At 34.2% G+C, this 17,993-nt stretch overlaps 1 protein-coding gene across 1 annotated transcript in view; it reads left to right on the plus strand.

The window, feature by feature from the left end:
* PIGK (phosphatidylinositol glycan anchor biosynthesis class K) overlaps nt 1-17,993 on the plus strand; it is a 114,685-nt gene that overhangs the window by 37,722 nt on the left and 58,970 nt on the right. The window contains exons 4-9 of the mRNA XM_041749203.1: nt 1,084-1,219; nt 3,121-3,232; nt 6,321-6,417; nt 9,385-9,502; nt 10,279-10,389; nt 14,519-14,691. Of these exons, the coding sequence (XP_041605137.1) occupies nt 1,084-1,219; nt 3,121-3,232; nt 6,321-6,417; nt 9,385-9,502; nt 10,279-10,389; nt 14,519-14,691 (747 nt within the window). The remainder of the gene's footprint in view (nt 1-1,083; nt 1,220-3,120; nt 3,233-6,320; nt 6,418-9,384; nt 9,503-10,278; nt 10,390-14,518; nt 14,692-17,993) is intronic.

Raw genomic sequence — 17,993 nt, forward strand, 5'->3', positions numbered from 1 at the left:
ACTTACTATATGCCAGCCTCTTTTACTAAGCCCAAGTGTGAGTGATGCAGTGGTGAACAGGATAGAGAAAGCCCCTGTCCTCAGAGAGCTTATATTCCAGTAGGAGTGGTGGTAGGAGATGATGGGGATCTTCCAATTCATAAATGACCTGTAGAAAATTAAACATGTAATGAGAATGGAGTAGCTTAACTGATACTGGAATGACAGGAAGATTTCGGAGAAGTCTGATTTTTATTTGGTCAGTAGTTCCTAAAGTGGGAAAGGTGTGGCATATTCCTGGAACAGAAAGGCCGATGTGGAAGGAGCACAGTGAACGTGGGTGGTAGGAGCTAGTTAGGGAGGTACACAGAAGCCACAATAAGGAAGCCTTTCAGACCATGAAAGGAGTTTCCATTTTCCACTAATTTGTAATGGGGTGTCTTTGGAGGATTTTAAGTGAGAAAGTTTAATAACTTGCTTAAGAAAGATCAGTCTGGTAGTTATAGGGAAAATGACCTGAAAGAGGGCAGGAGTGGAAGCTAGAAGCCAGGCAAGCAACCATTTCAGTATCTAGTCAAGAGATGGCGGCTGGTATTAGGGAGATGGAGTGGAGCCAGTGAAGAGTGATTGGACTGGGGATGTGTTCCTCTGGTGCCCCAGTTGCACTTGCATGTTTTCATACTTAAGCATTTGGGATTCTGAAAGTTAAATTCACGGTTTAATGTGGACTCTAAGTCTTAAATGTCAGATAGTCCTAAAATTGAGAAAAAAATATTTAAGGAAGATGGTGGAGCTCTTTCAGCTCCCCTTTGCTGTATGGGATGAAATATATCCTATGTTGGGAAAAAAAATTAAGGTAGTAGCTTCAAGTTCTGCAGATAAATTCATGCCATATTACTCTAATTTCTTTGCTTTAAAGCTTATACTGCATCAGGATATGAAAACAATTAAAAAGCTCTTTTAAAATATGTACTTAATAATTATTTTAAGTTATTTTTAATGAAAAGAATGAACATAATTGCCTCATTAATAAAATGTGTCTGCTTTGAACTTTTGTGGTTTTATTTAAGTAGCATATTTACTGGATTTTTTTTTTTTTTTAAGTCACATTGTTCTGATGCTTGCAGACGATATGGCATGCAACCCTAGAAATCCCAAACCAGCTACAGTGTTTAGTCACAAGAATATGGAACTAAATGTGTATGGAGATGATGTGGAAGTGGATTATAGAAGTTATGAGGTAATATTATTTGATTTAGCAACAGTTTTGAAATTTATCATGACTTTTAAATTCTAAAATAGTGGTAGAATAAAATAGTTTTATTCTTTTTCTTTAAACTTTGTATATAGTTGTCACTGAAGCTTTGATATAATAATTCTGTCTCTGGAGTTCATATTAAGAAAACAATACATGAGTGAGGCTAACACAGCATGAACATTTCATATATGTATCTTGGATAGGACAACTTTGTCTTGGCTTTTATGTTAGAGTATTTTAGTGAGGTTTCATGTATCAACTTTTTTTTTTTTTTTTTACAGTAAATGCATTGTTCATTTTTCATATTTGACCTAAAATTTCGTTTGTATTTTTAGTAAATATATTAATTGGGGAAAAGTTAATATGATTAACAAAAAAACTTACCCATATTTCCACTACTTAGAGGTAATCACTTTTAGTATGCTTCCAGTGTTTTTATGCATATATAGTAAAAACTTAAAATGTAAATCTGAAAAATGGCATTATACTTTATTTTTCCCTTTGAAAATTCGTTTTAAATTTAATAGGTAGTGAGGATGTTTAAAATTTGAAGTCTTCCTTGGTGAAGTCTTCCTCAATAGTCCTTCTCCTTTTACCAAGCCTACCAAAAGGAAGACACAATTTTCTGTGTGCCTAGACCTGTTTTGAAACAATTTTAAAAAAAAGATTTTATTTATTTATTTATTCATTCATTCTTTCATGAGAGTCAGAGAGAGAGAGAGAGAGAGAGAGAGAGAGAGAGAGTGTGTGTGTGTCACAGACACAGGCAGAGGAATAAGCAGGCCCCATGCAGGGACCCTGATGTGGGACTCGATCCCGGGTCTGCAGGATCACACCCTGGGCTGAAGGCGATGCTAAACCACTGAGCCACCCGGGCTGCTCTGTTTTGAAACAATTTTAAAATCATATCTGTTTCCTCCTAGCCTGTATGCTCCCTGAGGACATAGCCTATATCTTATGTATTTTATACCTAGCAATTTCCTTATAGGCCTTTGAAGGCACTCAGAAATGTTTGTTCAGTAATTAAATGTGTATGAATGTTGGACTTTCTACTTGTTGATTTAGCCATCATAAAATAATTACCCAAAAAGAAATCCTATTAAAACATTCAGCATTTTGCTGTTTTCTGGGAAAAATATAAACCAAACATTATGCACACTTACACAGAAACACATACATATACATATATATTTATATACTCGTGATCTAGGGAAGTGTTAAATAAGAAAGCTAGATAAATTTTCTATTTTTTAAATTTATCTATGTAATACAACTTTAAATATGCTTTCAAAGAATCCTACAGGTCCGCAAATTCCAGGTTGGGAAATCTGGTTTAAAGTGTGATGAATTTTTTACATGTTTAAAATACCCCTAACAAAATTTAAGTAACAAAACACATTAAAAATTAAAGATACATAATTTGGGGATTATTAATGGAATTATCCTTATGGTTTTATTTTTATGATTCATTATGGACCTGTCTTTCAATGTTTATCTAGAATTCACTGGGTAGTTGTACAGATTAACTGTAATAGTTATAATGTTGCTGAATTTATTTACAAGTTTCTATATTTTGTATCTTTCCAAAGAATTGCCTATGAAGACAATAATTTTTAAATTTTGGGCAATACTTTGCATAACATCTCAAGTTTTAAATTTAATTAACTGATTTTTTTTCCCCCAGGGTAGTTTTGTCAGCTGTTAGTATTTAATGGAAGCAAGTTAACGCTGAGGTGTATATATTTAAATAAATATATTTTAATTGAGTTATATTTCACTTTGCGATTTATTTTCAGCTTATGCTGAGTAATGCATAAAGAAGAAGGAATGATTTTGAAAATCCCCTGGTTCTATTTCATCTTATTTCTTCTTTTTTTCCCCAGGTAACTGTGGAGAATTTTTTACGGGTATTAACTGGCAGGATCCCATCTAGTACTCCTCGGTCAAAACGTCTTCTTTCTGATGATAGGAGCAATATTCTTATTTATATGACAGGTAATTTGAGAATTTAGGTATTTAGAAATAGAATATATTGTGACTCTCCTCAAAAAGGAATCTTCATGGAAAGAAATTTTAAACACCTTAAATGAATTTTGTTGAAAATAGTTTGTTTTGGAGTTCTCTTTTCTTCTATGACAACTTGAAATGGTAACATTTATACAGCCCCTTGGTATATTATCTTTATTTTTAATGGTTTTTTTTTACTATGACTGGTAAAGCTTCTTACCTTTTACTTAGTATCCCTGCTATAGCCTTATTGCCTTCAGTTCTGTCTCCTGTTGAACATTCTACTAAATTAGTTAAAAACTGCAAATCTGTCCTTCCTCTGTGTAAAACCTTTACAGGGGTTTTCTGTTGATGGAGTCTCGAATTTTAGCGAATATAGGGATTATTTGAATGCAGATACTCGGGTCTTTAAAATTACTGATTTAGTTTTGGTCCAGAATGGAGCTTAAGAAACTGCATTTTAAATATGCTCCCCACATACAAGCTGAAATAATAGTCTTTTGTCTATACTTTGAGGAATATTAGTATAAAGTTAATAATATGCTTTAGTTTTATTATTTATTTAGTTATATAATATATAAAATAATAAGATATTATTATTTAGTGATATTATTTATTTCATTTTAGTTTTTGCACTTTCTCTACTTCTAGGACTGTTTTCTGTCCTCTGTTTGCTTAAGCTATGACCCTTGTTTATTGATGTCTTCTCAGTTCACTTTGCCTCCCTGATTATTCCTTATCTTGTTAGTCTTAGCTCAGGGGTCACTTCCTTTGGTGATTTTCCTCTGTAAGTCTAGAGTGACGCATGTCTCCACTTGCCTGAGACAGTCCTAGTTTACACCTGTTATCCTAATGTAATTAATAATCACAACATTTTTCCCTCAGAAGTGTCCTGATATATATTTTATAATTGCCCAGAGACACTTCTTATCTCTTTGGCTGGTGTAGGCTCCCCTCTTGATACTCCCGTGTTATCTGTAGTTTTTTTTTTTTTTTTTTAAAGATCTTATTTATTTATTTATTTGGGAGAGAGAGAACGAGAGCAAGCATGAGTGGGGTGAGAGGCAAAGGGAGAAGCAGACTCCCCACTGATCAGGGAGTCCAATGGAGGCTTGATCCTGGGACTCTGGGATCATTACCTGAGCCGAAGGTAGATGCTTAACCAACTAAGCCACTGAGGTGTCCCAAATCTGTAGTTACTGTATGAGCATTCAACTTACTGTTTTCTTGTTTGGATATTTATTGCCTTCATTAGATTTTGAAATCCAAGGTGTTGTTGATAATGGGGTTTTCATCTTTTCATTACCAGTGCTCTGTTTTATGGTGTATTCAGTATATATGAATGTTGACCAAATTATATTTAAAAATGTTTCAACTGATGATAAAACATGTGCAGAATGGTTTTTAGATGTCACACAGGAGGAAGGTTACTGACCTCTACTTGGTGGTTTACTTTTCTTTTTTTTATCTTGTTGCATTTACTTACAGCTTTTCAAATTTGATCAATTTATAAGTTAGCAGAGCTAAGTTAGGAAAATTTTCATTTTCATTTTAGTTTATGTGAAGTTATAAGAAATTTTCAAGCTTTGTGGTAAATATTATAAAGTACAGTCTTCTAGCTTAGCTTTATCGAATATAATAAACTAAAGGTTTTACAACTTTTTTTCTAAATCTATGGAAACTCTTTCAGGAGGACTCCAGATATGGAAGAAATTCCAGTAGTCAAAGATAGAATTTGATAAAGTACGGCCCATGGAAAGATTGCTTGTTTTAGAAATAAAGTTGTATAAGAGCCAGTTGTATTCATTTGTTTTACATACTATCTGTGGCCACTTGATACAACAATGACAAGAGTCCAGTAGTTGCAAGAGAGCATATGGCCTGTAAGTCTAAAACATTTACTACCTGGGCCTTTACAGAAAATTTGCCAACCCATGTAAGAGAGTAGGAGGGCTGACAATTAGAATATAATAAAATGATAATAGCTAATATTTAATGAGGCTTACTGTGCCTCAGGCAATATTATAAATCAGTGTGTGTATGAATTCATTTCATCCTTATACCAATCCAGAGATTTAGGTACTGATATTTGGGGCTGTGTTTATAGTTGTGTGGGTTATGCACTGCCTAAGTGTTTGGCTAGGGGGTTGAGTGGGAGTAGCATTCTACGATATGTTTACACATAGTAAGGTGTATGCCCTGCTATAGAGTTGTTCTAATGGGAGGAAGAAGTATCATATTTCCCCCACAACGACATAACTACTAACCAATTTTGAGCTCACAGGACTGCATATATTCAGAGGGCCACTGAAATAGACAGATTTTCCTACTTCGATGCCCCATGGGAAGTACCTTTTAAAATCCACACGAAGGACCTTTATAGGCATGCTAGTGATGGTGCTGATATATTTCTTACTTCACAGCTAGGGAAACTGAGGCATAGAAAGATCAAGATATTTGCCTAAGTTAACACAGTCACAGTTAAGTGGCAAAACTAGCATTTGAATCCAGACAGCCTGGGCTCTATCCATGCATTCTAAATGTCACAGTCTTCTGGTCAGCTCTTCGGACAGTGGTTGATAGTAGTAGACACCTAAGTTTGAAAAAGTATAATTGTTTAGGAAAACAGGTTTTATTTTTTATGTGAGAACAACACTTCCTAGTAGGATAGCATTCCAGGTGTACACCATGAATAGTACTAACATACTATGGGACCAGCTAGTGTTTGTAACCCCTTTCTCACCCAAATGTTTGCCTGGTATTTGTATTTGAGAAATTATCTATAGAAACTCACTTCTGACATAATAATGGAGCCAGTGCAAAAGTATAAATGAGCTTTTTTAGAATGGAACAATAGAACTTGTAGAGAAATCTGCTATTTTTTGCAGAGTCTTTCATTATTTTTAATTGGTGTAATGGAAAATCAATTTTTTTTTGTTTTCATAGTACTTTTCATTTTAGAGTATAAAATAAATAATATTAAAATATTGCCATGAATGAAGTAAATGTTTATATCTGGATGTGTGCAGTTTGCATTTAAAAAGTGCATGTTTTTGATCTTTTTAACTCCTGCAAGGACATGGCGGAAATGGTTTTTTGAAATTTCAAGATTCTGAAGAAATTACCAACATAGAACTTGCAGATGCTTTTGAGCAAATGTGGCAAAAACGACGGTAATTAGCAAATAACTAGTTTTCATAAGATAAATTAGTAACTAATTTTCTATGGTTAGTAGACTTGCAGAACTTATTTTATGAGATTTTAACTTTAATAATTTCTTCTACTCACTTAGACTTCTGTTTGTTATTTCTACTGACTATTTTTAAAAGAAACTTAAGTGTTATTAAAGAGCATTAAAAAAGTTAACTTTTTAAGGTTATCTCTGTTATTTAGTAATGTTTGTTTGTTTATTTATTTATTTATTTAGCAGTGTTTTTGGAAGAAATAAGAGTCCCATCAATCAATGTCCCTATTATGTAGGTGGATTGTGCAAATATATTTTTTTTCCAACTTTAGCCTATTGTTAACTTCTTGTACATTTCTCTGACTCTCCACATGATAGCAATACATTATTTCTTCTTTAGAAAAAATGCTGAAATTATTATTAATATAATATTTGTAACTTATGTTAAGGATGATATATTGTTAGTAAGCCATGGGTAAGCACCCCTCTAGTTGAAAGTTGTCATATGAATGTAAGTGAATATAAAGCAGCAGAAGTGCTTTTAACTTGATTATCTTCAATAAGCACTTATGGGTTTACCTTCTAAACACATGGCACAGAAAGAAATATGTTTATTCTGCCTTCAGTGTTTAAAATCTATTGGAAAAAAGAAATATGTATACAGCTATGCTACAAATTAAATATAAATATTGAATTATATGCATAAGCAGGATGAATGGAAGTGTTGAAGGGAAAGCTTTTGCTAGGTACTAGTTTTATCTTATTCATAGTTTACCTTTATTGAATGTGTGTACTAGGTGCTAGGCACTGTGTTTTATGCATACTATCTCATTTAATTTCAATAACAACTCCATGAAGTAGATACTATTATTATTATTCTCACACATGAGTAAATTGAGGCATAAATTGATTCAGTAACTTGCCAGAATTTGCACAACTAGTAAGTCCTGCACTGGGATTTCATTTCTTTCTTTTTTTTTTTTTTTTAAATTAATTTTTATTGGTGTTCAATTTACCAACATACAGAAAAACACCCAGTGCTCATCCCATCAAGTGTCCACCTCAGTGCCCGTCACCCATTCCCCTCCAACACCCGCCCTCCTCCCCTTCCACCACCCCTAGTTCGTTTCCCAGAGTTAGGAGTCTTTATGTTCTGTCTCCCTTCCTGATATTTCCCAACATTTCTTTTCCCTTCCTTTATATTCCCTTTCACTATTATTCATATTCCCCAAATGAATGAGAACATACACTGTTTGTCCTTCTCCGATTGACTTATTTCACTCAGCATAATACCCTCCAGTTCCATCCACGTTGAAGCAAATGGTGGGTATTTGTTGTTTCTAATTGCTGAGTAATATTCCATTGTATACATAAACCACAGCTTCTTTATGGGATTTCATTTCTAAGTGCTCTAGTCGTAGAGCTCTCTGAATTGTTTTACTGTACTGCCCCTCATAACCTTAGATGTTTCTGATCTTCAGGGGCCTCCACAGAATTTTGTCTCAGGACAAGTATGTCATATGAATTGTTCCTTCTATCACCTGCTTAGATACTGTGGGCAAGATTGTTGCTTGCTTTTCTAGGTGCAGTGTTAATTGTTTACCTAGATCAGGTGTCTGAAAGGAACTTTTGAAAAATATATCTGTTTCCTACTTTCTCCAGCTAGGCAGCCCATTCTAAAATAGAGAGCTGATTATGTTATTTTCAAGTAACAAAAGCCCTGGTTGTCTTCTCTAGACTTAGAGGTTAAGATCCATATACTTCACGTGGGGTACAATATAGATTGGCTCTATGTTACCTTTTTGAAACTAATTTCTTCCATTTCCAAATTTACTGTAAATCCTAACTGTTCCCCTTTTCCCAAACAATTAATTCTTTTTCAAATTTGGCTGCCTTCGTACAGCCTTTATCCTACCCTGTAATGTGCTGTTCCTTCCTTTGCTTGTTAAAATAACTCACCTTTCATTGTCCAGGCTAGACATCACCTTTCACTGACCTACCTTTCTTTACAGTTTTTTTTTTTTTTTTTAATTGAGTATTTTTATTGGGTCTTCAAGTTTGGGTCCCACAGTCTTCATCTGATGTCACTCTTAGCCCTGCACTGATTTCTCCCCTGACGTGCACATAGGGCTTGCCCAGGTAGCCTACTGCAGCCGAGGTTTTATTCCAAAGCTTCTCTAAGGTCTAAGGTTTCTATGGTAGAGTTTTATACAACAGTTTTCTTTAAATTAAAAATATTCTACAATTTGTTATTCCCAAAGTAAGATTATGCACCACTCAGAGAAATTGGTTAGTCATTCTGAAGATGTCTAAAAACTATATCACTGCCAAAGAACAACATTTCTCAGATCATATTCTTTCCTTCAGTTTTCATTTGTACATCCATACTGTGGTTCACAAGTCATCTGTTTTCCATTATCTTATAATCAAATCAAGAGGACTTCCTTTCTCAGTGCTCTTAGAGCACTTTGACTTTGTTAGACTCTAAGCTCTATGAAGACAGGGACTGTCATATCCCCAGCTTAGGGTCAGGCATACTATAGGCTCTAATAACTATTTGTAACTCTTAGCACATTCCATTTAGTTAAATGTTTATATGTCTCTCTTCTAGTAGATATTAAGCTTTTTGAGTATGGTGACTAAATCATACATGTTTTTTCCTGAATCTGGCTCATATTCTAGGATAGCCTGAATCATGTGGCCAAGATAAGTTGGGGCAGCCACTTTGTGGTACAACCTGTTGAGGTAGTTTCCTTGGACAGGATTATAGTTTTAATATTTCTAATTATCAGTTTTGTTTTGGGAATTCTACCGAAAAGTCACAAATTTTTAACTAATGAAATGACTAAGATAGGACTTTAACATCTTATATTATGCAAGCAAGTATTGTAAAAATATTAATCAGTGTATGATTAACAGCATGATTCGTGTTAAATATATTACCACTTTCTTTCAGCTACAACGAGTTGCTGTTTATTATTGATACTTGTCAAGGAGCATCCATGTATGAACGATTCTATTCTCCCAACATAATGGCTTTAGCTAGTAGCCAAGTGGGAGAAGATTCACTCTCGGTAGGTGCTTACTTCCTATTTGTAAACTGCATTGTCTTAGGAATATGTAGCTATTTTGCAAATCACTTATATGCTTAATGAATATATCTTGGTTTTTTTATTCTTGGACTTTTTAATACCTTAGAAGGAAATTTTGATTGCATTTAAAACATATACTTCTTTTTTTTGGCTTTGCTTTTAAAAGAAATTTATTGAAGTATAATTGACTACAATATTATGTTTAGGTAAACAGCATAATGATTCAATATTTGCATATATTGCAAAATAATCACAATAAGTCTAGTTAACATATATCACTAGACCTGCCCCCCCACCAAAGACAGTCACTATACATAGTTACAGAATTTTTTTCTTGTGATGAGAACTTTTAAGATGTACTTCATAGTAACATAGTAATTTAGAGTTTTGTAGGTTTTTTTTTTTCCTGTAATTCAAGCTAGTTAACAATAGTGTATTATTAGTTTCAGGGTGAGGATAATTTAGAGTATTGCCTTAAATCTGCCCTCCATCTACCCTCCATCTCTCATCTCTGGCAACCACCAGTCTGTTCTCTGTATCTATAAGGTTGGTTTTTGTTTTTGTTGTTGTTGTTTTTAGATTACACATATAGGTGAGATCATACAGTATTTGTCTTTCTCTGACCTATTTCTTTTAGTACAATGTCCTCAAGATCCATCCATGTTGCTGCAAAATAGCAAGATCTCTCTTTTGTTGTCTTTTTTTTTTTTAAAACGGCTGAATAATATGCCCATTGTATATGCTTTGTTTTTTCATAGCATCAACCTGATCCTGCAATTGGAGTCCACCTTATGGATAGATACACATTTTATGTCTTGGAATTTTTGGAAGAAATTAATCCAGCCAGCCAAACCAATATGAATGACCTTGTAAGTCTTTGCTTGGTTTGATCATAGCGCATAGGTATGCTTCCTGTAGCAAGTGAAGTCCTTTACCTGCCGTACTGCCACGGTACTGTTTCCCATGTTGAACCCTTTGAATTGTTTTGAATCTCCCTTTACAGTAATCTCTCTCTCTTTACTACCGGAAGCCTAAAGTCTAGCCCAGTTACCTTGTGTCTTTCCTTCATTTGCTCATGCTCTTTTCTCTACCAGAAGTGTACTTTTTTTAGATCCACTTACTGAAATTCTACTTATTCTTTGGGGGTCAAATCGGATCCTCCCACCTCCTGGAATAACCCCATACCTCTTCTCTGTTGGAATTTAAGTAAGATTAAAAAGGTTTTTTGGAGCTTTATTTCTCTCTCGTGCCGTCTATAGTAGTTGCCTCTTTGAACTTACTGAATGTGACAGTAAGCATAATAGAAAGCTTGAAGCAACAGTTGTAGATTGGGTAATACTGTGCATTGATGACTTTCACTCTTTATTTCATTAACTTATGCCCTGCTCTTTTATTCATAAACATTTTTTTTTTGAGTTTTGACTAAGTGCCAGCCACTGACTATCCTATTGAAAGAGGCAGGCACTGTCTGCCTTCACGGACCTTCAGAATGAGAGGGAGGTCGAGTAGACTGGGCTTGGGGCTCTCGTACATCAGCCAAACAGCTTTGCATTGATGTCTTTTATCATTTAGATACATTTCAGGTAATTTTTTTCTTTTTAATTAAAGAAGTTTTGCAAAATTCTAAAAACCACTGTTAGAAGCTATCATATTTGATAACACAGAACTACTTGCTATATTTTGAAGGTTATATATTTTGATGCCTGTTAAATCTTAATATCAATTTAGATGTTAAAACAAAATTTGTTATAATGCTACTTTGTAAGAAAACTGTAGTCACCTATATTCCAGTTACTTTAGTTTTTAAGTTTATTCCTATTTTTAATTATATATTATATTTTATTTAATATGCGACAGACACACTGTCTCAAAAGTTTACAACATATGTACTTCACACTTCAAATGTCTAATGGATTTTTTAAAAAAATAACTTCTTCCATTGAAATCATACTGGAAAGACTGAAGAAACTTATGTTTTGTTTGTTTATGTGTTTGTTTTTTCCCACAGGTGCTGTATGGTTTTTAATAAACATTCCTCACTAATATACTTTTGTTTTTTTAATTGAATGATGATTATTTTAATCTTGTTCAGTAGGAATGATCCCTTTCCTTGAAGTTAAATATTCTAGTGATTTGATATAACTTAAGATGTTGTGGAATAATACCTATTTTGTTATATGTATGTGTATTGGAAAATTTGTTGGGTATCAGAGTATAATATTAGAAGCTTCAGGAGCAGCAAAATTAGAAGACAATGGTACCTGGCCTCTTAAAAACTTATAGTATCATTTAATAGTTAAAAAGCACATTTATACAGTATTACCTATTAAATGCAGTCTTCAGATCCTCCAGATAAAGTTCTTTCCTCTGTGAAAATAAAACTCTTGCTATGTACCTTTGAGATGCTTTTAATATTGCTCAGTCATGGTTTATATTGGTGGTGTTCCCTCGAGGCTTTGAGGTTCTTAAATAAGAAGTATAAGAACCATGCTTTATTCATCTTACTACCCACAGAACTTAATTATATAGCACCTCGTGTATTTGTAGATTCTCAGTGAATATTTTGAATGAATGAAAGGATATGACAACAATACACTTTTATATGATTCCTTTAAATACAGTGGGATCAGTGATTAAAATTTTCTTAGAAGAGGTAGATTTTCAGGTTTGGAAGAAGAGAAGTATAACGTATTCTAGGAAAATGGAGTACCTGCAGAGGCACAGAAATTGGAATCCTTCTCTTCAATAGTAAGCATATAATCAATCCTTGGCTAGAGTGTGAAGATTCTTTAAGTGAAGGAGATTATTAAAAATTAATGTTGCTAAAGCCAAGGAAGTCAGATTGATAGGATAAAATATTCTTGAAGGAAGGAATAATTTCATAGAAAGTAGAAGTATGATCATTTTAGCAGCAAAGAGGTAATATTTTTTATCTTGTTGCCCAAGCTCATTCTCTTTGCTTTTCCTGCTTTCTTCTGTTGGTGCCTGATAAAGCCCACCACGTTGCTTGCTCATACAAGAATGCCTTCAGTATACATAGGACTTCAATCTTATCTTTGTGTGTTTTATCTTTTATTGTGTTTCTTCAGCCATCCATCCGCATTGTCTTTCCTGTTTGGCATATTACTTACTTGTAAGTAAGTAAGTTTGGCATTTTACTTTCTCCACCCTTTTTGCCTTCACTGCTTCTTAATTTATTTTCTGATTCTTCTTTGATTTCCTTTTACTGTTTTCCTGAACCAGGATGGCATTGTGATATTAGGCAAATTATTAATCTTTTTGAGCTTTAGTTTGAAGTGGAGATAGTAATCTTTATTTACCTCAAAGCTATTGGTAGGTTTCAGTCAGAATATCTACAAATTGCATTGAGCTGTGCTTGGGTCACTATGTTTCATAAATCCTGGCTGCTCTGCTCTTCCCCACTCACCTCCCGTCATATTGGTGATTATGTATACATATGGTCTTGTCTCCATCGGTGGGTAGGTGCTGTGGGCCCTAGGCCCTTGCTAGCAAGCCTCTCGTGGTTTTCTTCACATATCCTGTGCTTCTGCCAAACTAGGTTATTAGCCTGATACATCTTTGCTTCTTTATTAAGAATGTTATTTCCCATCTGTAATCTCCCTTTTCCTTCAGAAAGTAGCTTAAATCCTACTCCTTCTCTTTTCTTATCCTCAAACTATGAAAAGTTTATCCTTTTCTGAAGTAGAACCTGTCACCTTTCTTTCTGTCTTGTTATGTTTGTTTCTAACATAAAGCCTTGAGGATAGGACCATGTCCTATCAACTTTTGTGTCTTCTGTGGAAGATAACAGTATGAAATGTATGTAGATATTTTTTCTGCTTTGCTGAGTGAATGAGCACATATCTATCCTTGGCAATTCACTGATGTGGAATATCAATGATAGGATTAACAGAAATTATCATGAGATCTGTGTGAGATGAAGTCGTGGTTTTCAGGCTGTATTCTTTTAGCACTGGAGCATCTGGAGATGCCTTGCTTTTTTTTTCCATTACGGATAAACTAAGAAAGTTACTTAATTTATAGAATGGTTTTTGGGATCCCTGGGTGGCGCAGCGGTTTGGCGCCTGCCTTTGGCCCAGGGCGCGATCCTGGAGACCCGGGATCGAATCCCACGTCGGGCTCCCGGTGCATGGAGCCTGCTTCTCCCTCTGCCTGTGTCTCTGCCTCTCTCTCTCTCTCTCTCTCTGTGACTATCATAAATAAATAAAAGTTAAAAAAAATTTAAAAAAAAAAAAAGAATGGTTTTACATAGGTTCACAGCAGGAGAACAAGGGGTGTATCCAGTGAGGGAGGGTGTCAGTGCCTCAGCTTTCTACCTTTCAGAGTAGCTCTGTTTTTAATCTTTTTTATATTTTGGGCTTCTGTATAATATTTAATTTGAATTTTAAATTTGAATGAAGGGTCATGATTATAAAATGTTTAAAAACCATTCTGGTAGAGCACCCCACTGAGATGAGTATAGATGCAGAAAAAAAAATCAGTTCTTTTCATAGTGTTACATGTAAGTTCTCAGTAAATTTAAAGTTTAAAATATATTTTGTAACGTATGATTTAAAAAAATGAATTTTTTTTCCCTTCTTGGACAGCTCTTCTTTGTATTACCTGTTCTAATGTCAGTATAGCTTTCTTAGAATGTCAAGTACTACCATAGCAATGAAACTTGAATCTTTAGAATCAGTTGCTTCTTTAAGTTGGGAAAGCTTTAAAAACATACGACAATTGGAGTGCCTGGTGGCTTAGTCAGTTGAGTGTCTGACTCTTGGTTTTGGCTTGGGTCATGATCTCGGGGTAATGGGATTAGCCCTGAGTCAGGCTCTGTGCTTGGTGGGGAGTCTGCTTGGCATTCTCTCCCTCTTCCTCTGCCTCCCTCCACATTGATAAATAAATATTTAAAAAAAATACTGTAGTCTATTACTGATTTGATAAAAGTTTTATGTATATGTGTGTATTTGTCATTGTTATATATATGTTTTTCAGTTTCAGGTATGTCCTAGAAGCCTCTGTGTGTCTACCCCTGGACATCGCACTGATCTTTTTCAGAGGGATCCTAAAAATGTCCTGATAACGGACTTTTTTGGAAGTGTGCGGAAAGTGGAGATTACAACAGAGACTATTAGTTTGCAGCCGGATTTAGAAATCACGGAAAGCAGGTATTCTTCTTGAATTATTATTTTATTAAAATGTTTTTATGTAACATGATGTTACATAATACTAAGAGATGAAAGTTATTGTTTGTAAATAAAACTACATATTTCTACCCAATCCTCACTTTATGTAGGCTCTAAACTTTTCGGGTGTATGGGCAAAAGCCTTAAATATTAGGGGGAAGCTAAGATTATGAGCAGGATTATGTTGTAGCTGCAAAATACAGGGTTCATAGTAGTGATTTGAGGCTTGCTCAAAAGGACTAAAAAACTTTCCTTGTAACTGGTTTAAAGCCATACTTTTCATTACTGGAGGTGTATATAATGGTTCAGAAGAACTTCATGAAAGAGTAGGTATGTGAATGTTTCAAACATTAATAGTCTAATGAACGTGTATGCTTTCACCTATTGCAGTAGAAGGCATTACCTGAAATGACAGCTGGGCATTTAGAGTGTAATAAGGGCCCTAGGAATCTGGCAGATGTAAGACAGATAAACATAAAAAGGGGAAGCAAGTGCCAAAAGAATATAAGTGCCAAATACATACTTCCAACTATAATGCAGTGCTTCCATGTTCAGAATTTCTTTGGGTTTCACCAATCTGGTTACATCTCTGACTGCCATATATTTTGGTTCTTAGAGTTTGGGTGGTTTGTGAGCCTGGTTCAGTGGTATCTCTGGCTTTTCTCAAGTATTATATTCTATTAATCTGGAACAATTTATCTGGACCTATTGTAAACTTGGAGTGACCCTCTCATCAACAGGTGCCAGTTACAGATTTATTTGGGGGCTCTTGGTAATTCATTAGGGAAAGGAAGAGAGGTATTCACCAGATAAGTCTCTCTTGGGAAGTAGATGGTATGTGAGTGTGCATGCATGCACACATGTGTAGGTGTGTGTATATATGTTTGTAAGCGAGTGCACAAGCAGGAGAGAAAGGGAAAGAGATTGGTTGATTTGGAGTATGCGAATTTTAGAAGTATTTATGTTTCATTTGTTTCTTTCCCTAAACATTTTATTTTTTTTTTCCCTAAACATTTTAAAGGCAAAATACTTTATTAGGATTAAATAATATCTCAATTAATAGTCACTTTCTTGAAATACATAGATGATTTATTCTACTAACATTAAATTTTGTTATTTGTGATTATCTAATGCTATCTATTGGAAACTCCTACTCCTGGGAACTTTTCTGGACTGTTAACTGGCAACATAAATTACTCTCCATTTTGAAAAATCCATAGACTTGTAATTAGGCTTACAAATGTTTCAGGAATAATTTAGAAACTAGCACAAAATACATTTTTTTTGAAGATTTAAATTTGATGTTATTATTTCCTATTCTGAATATTCAAAGCCTTGGATCTTTTCCAGTTTCTCATACATATTGGCTTAAAAATATTTTTTAAGGTATCAGATGATATTCCACAGCAGTGTCAGTTTTGTTATCTTGAATACTGAATTTCAGATTACTCTTGTAAAATAGCTAAATCATACCTTAATACTTAGCAACTAAAATTGAAATATGTCTTTTAACAAATTTATTTTGTAGTTTTCCTTTAATTTAATAAGCCTATGAAATTATAAGATACACCTTTTCTTAACCATCTGACTATTGCATTAATTTACTTTAAAGGCAAGGACCATCTTTATACTCTTCTGAACTTATTTTCTATTCTGTCCATTTAACACAATATTAAATATGCAGTAAGTATAATAAAAAATGATTTCAGTGGAATCTACTGAGTTTCATTATATATCCTGGAAGAAAGGAATTCTGTCTCACAAAGTATCTCCATGTATTAGTTCAAGAGCAAAAATTGTTGGTGCTGAAAATTATCTTAATTTATCTTTAATTGAGGAAAATATTTTGGGCATCAGAGCCAGACACCAGGCACTGTTGAATTACAGCACCCTCTAGTGTTTATAAATAAATTTTATTTGTAATATTGTGTACAGATGGTTTCATGATCACTGGTATATGTTATCCCATTAATTTAGGAAAATTAAGCTTCCAACATGCTTCAGGAATTTTTAAATGAATGCTACAAATATTATCTCATTGTGTGTAGGTGGTACTTATATGCATATATGAATGGCAATCAGATATTAGAGAAAATCAGATTCATGAGAGGTCAGATATCACAAAAATTTTTTTATTAAGAAAATTATGGGTTAGGATATATATGTATTTTTTCAGATCTTAGGTTAAAAATATCAGGGTAGTCACGGTTAAGATTGGCAGTTTTGCTTTTAAAAATATTACTATCTACATATGTTAAGGAAACAATGGAATCGATCCATTCGGACTATTTATATTTCATATTTTACACACAATAGTGTACTAGACTACACTCAGATATGATGGAGAACCTTAGTACATAAAATTGATATTGTTATGCTATGATATTGTTTTGTCTCCTGAAACAGATACTAAGGTTACAGTCATTAAGTTAGTAACAACACTTTGTTTCTGCATGTATCTTAGCAGTTGTGTGATTAATTTGTTTGTAAGAACAAGTGGCATAAAATAGGACTTGACTGCAGTTTGGCTTATATAACTTGATTGTACCCTGCTTCATCTGAGTATACATAGGTTGACTCTGGATAACTATGTAGACAACAGCCTTCACTCCTGAAGGAGCTGGGCTTTTTAGAATCTAGTGATAAGTTCATGTTGGCGTTACTCAGGTTACCAGTTTGGTATCTTTACTGTATGGGGAAAATAGCCTCTGGCTTGTGGATGTCAAAAGACAGGTACATCTTAGTGTTAAAAAACATAAATTTAGTAGGCATTGCCCAAGAAAAGAAGGGAGTTCAGGACAGTTTTAACTGTAAAGATTCCGCTTTTATCTTGGTTGGTTAGGCGAAAACTTACAGTCTGATTTTTGCTTTAGGCTCTAAAGTTAGGCATTTGATTCTGTTTATGAATGTTTCATTGTTGTAATTTGATTGTTATTCTAGAATTTCTTTCTCTTTTGAGCTATCTTTAGCAATTGGAATTTTTTGGATCTAGCAGGAAACTTGAGACCGGACTGTTTTCTTACAGATTTCTTACAGACCTCCAACAGAAGGGTAGACTACGGCCTCCTTGAGGTCAGTCTGTGTTTTGAACACCAGCGTAGGCCTCTTTCAAGAGTTTGTTAAGGAAGTCTCCACTTCATGCAGATTAAAGATCAGACAGCTGCTGCCACTGTCATATTTTGAGCCCTTTCTATGTGCTTCATGCTTTATATGACACATTGGGTAGGATGGTTGAGTTATAAATAATGGGATCCAACCTGGACTACATGATTTTCATAAGGACA

The sequence above is a fragment of the Vulpes lagopus genome, chromosome 3, assembly GCF_018345385.1.
Source record: "Vulpes lagopus strain Blue_001 chromosome 3, ASM1834538v1, whole genome shotgun sequence".
NCBI lineage: Eukaryota > Metazoa > Chordata > Mammalia > Carnivora > Canidae > Vulpes > Vulpes lagopus.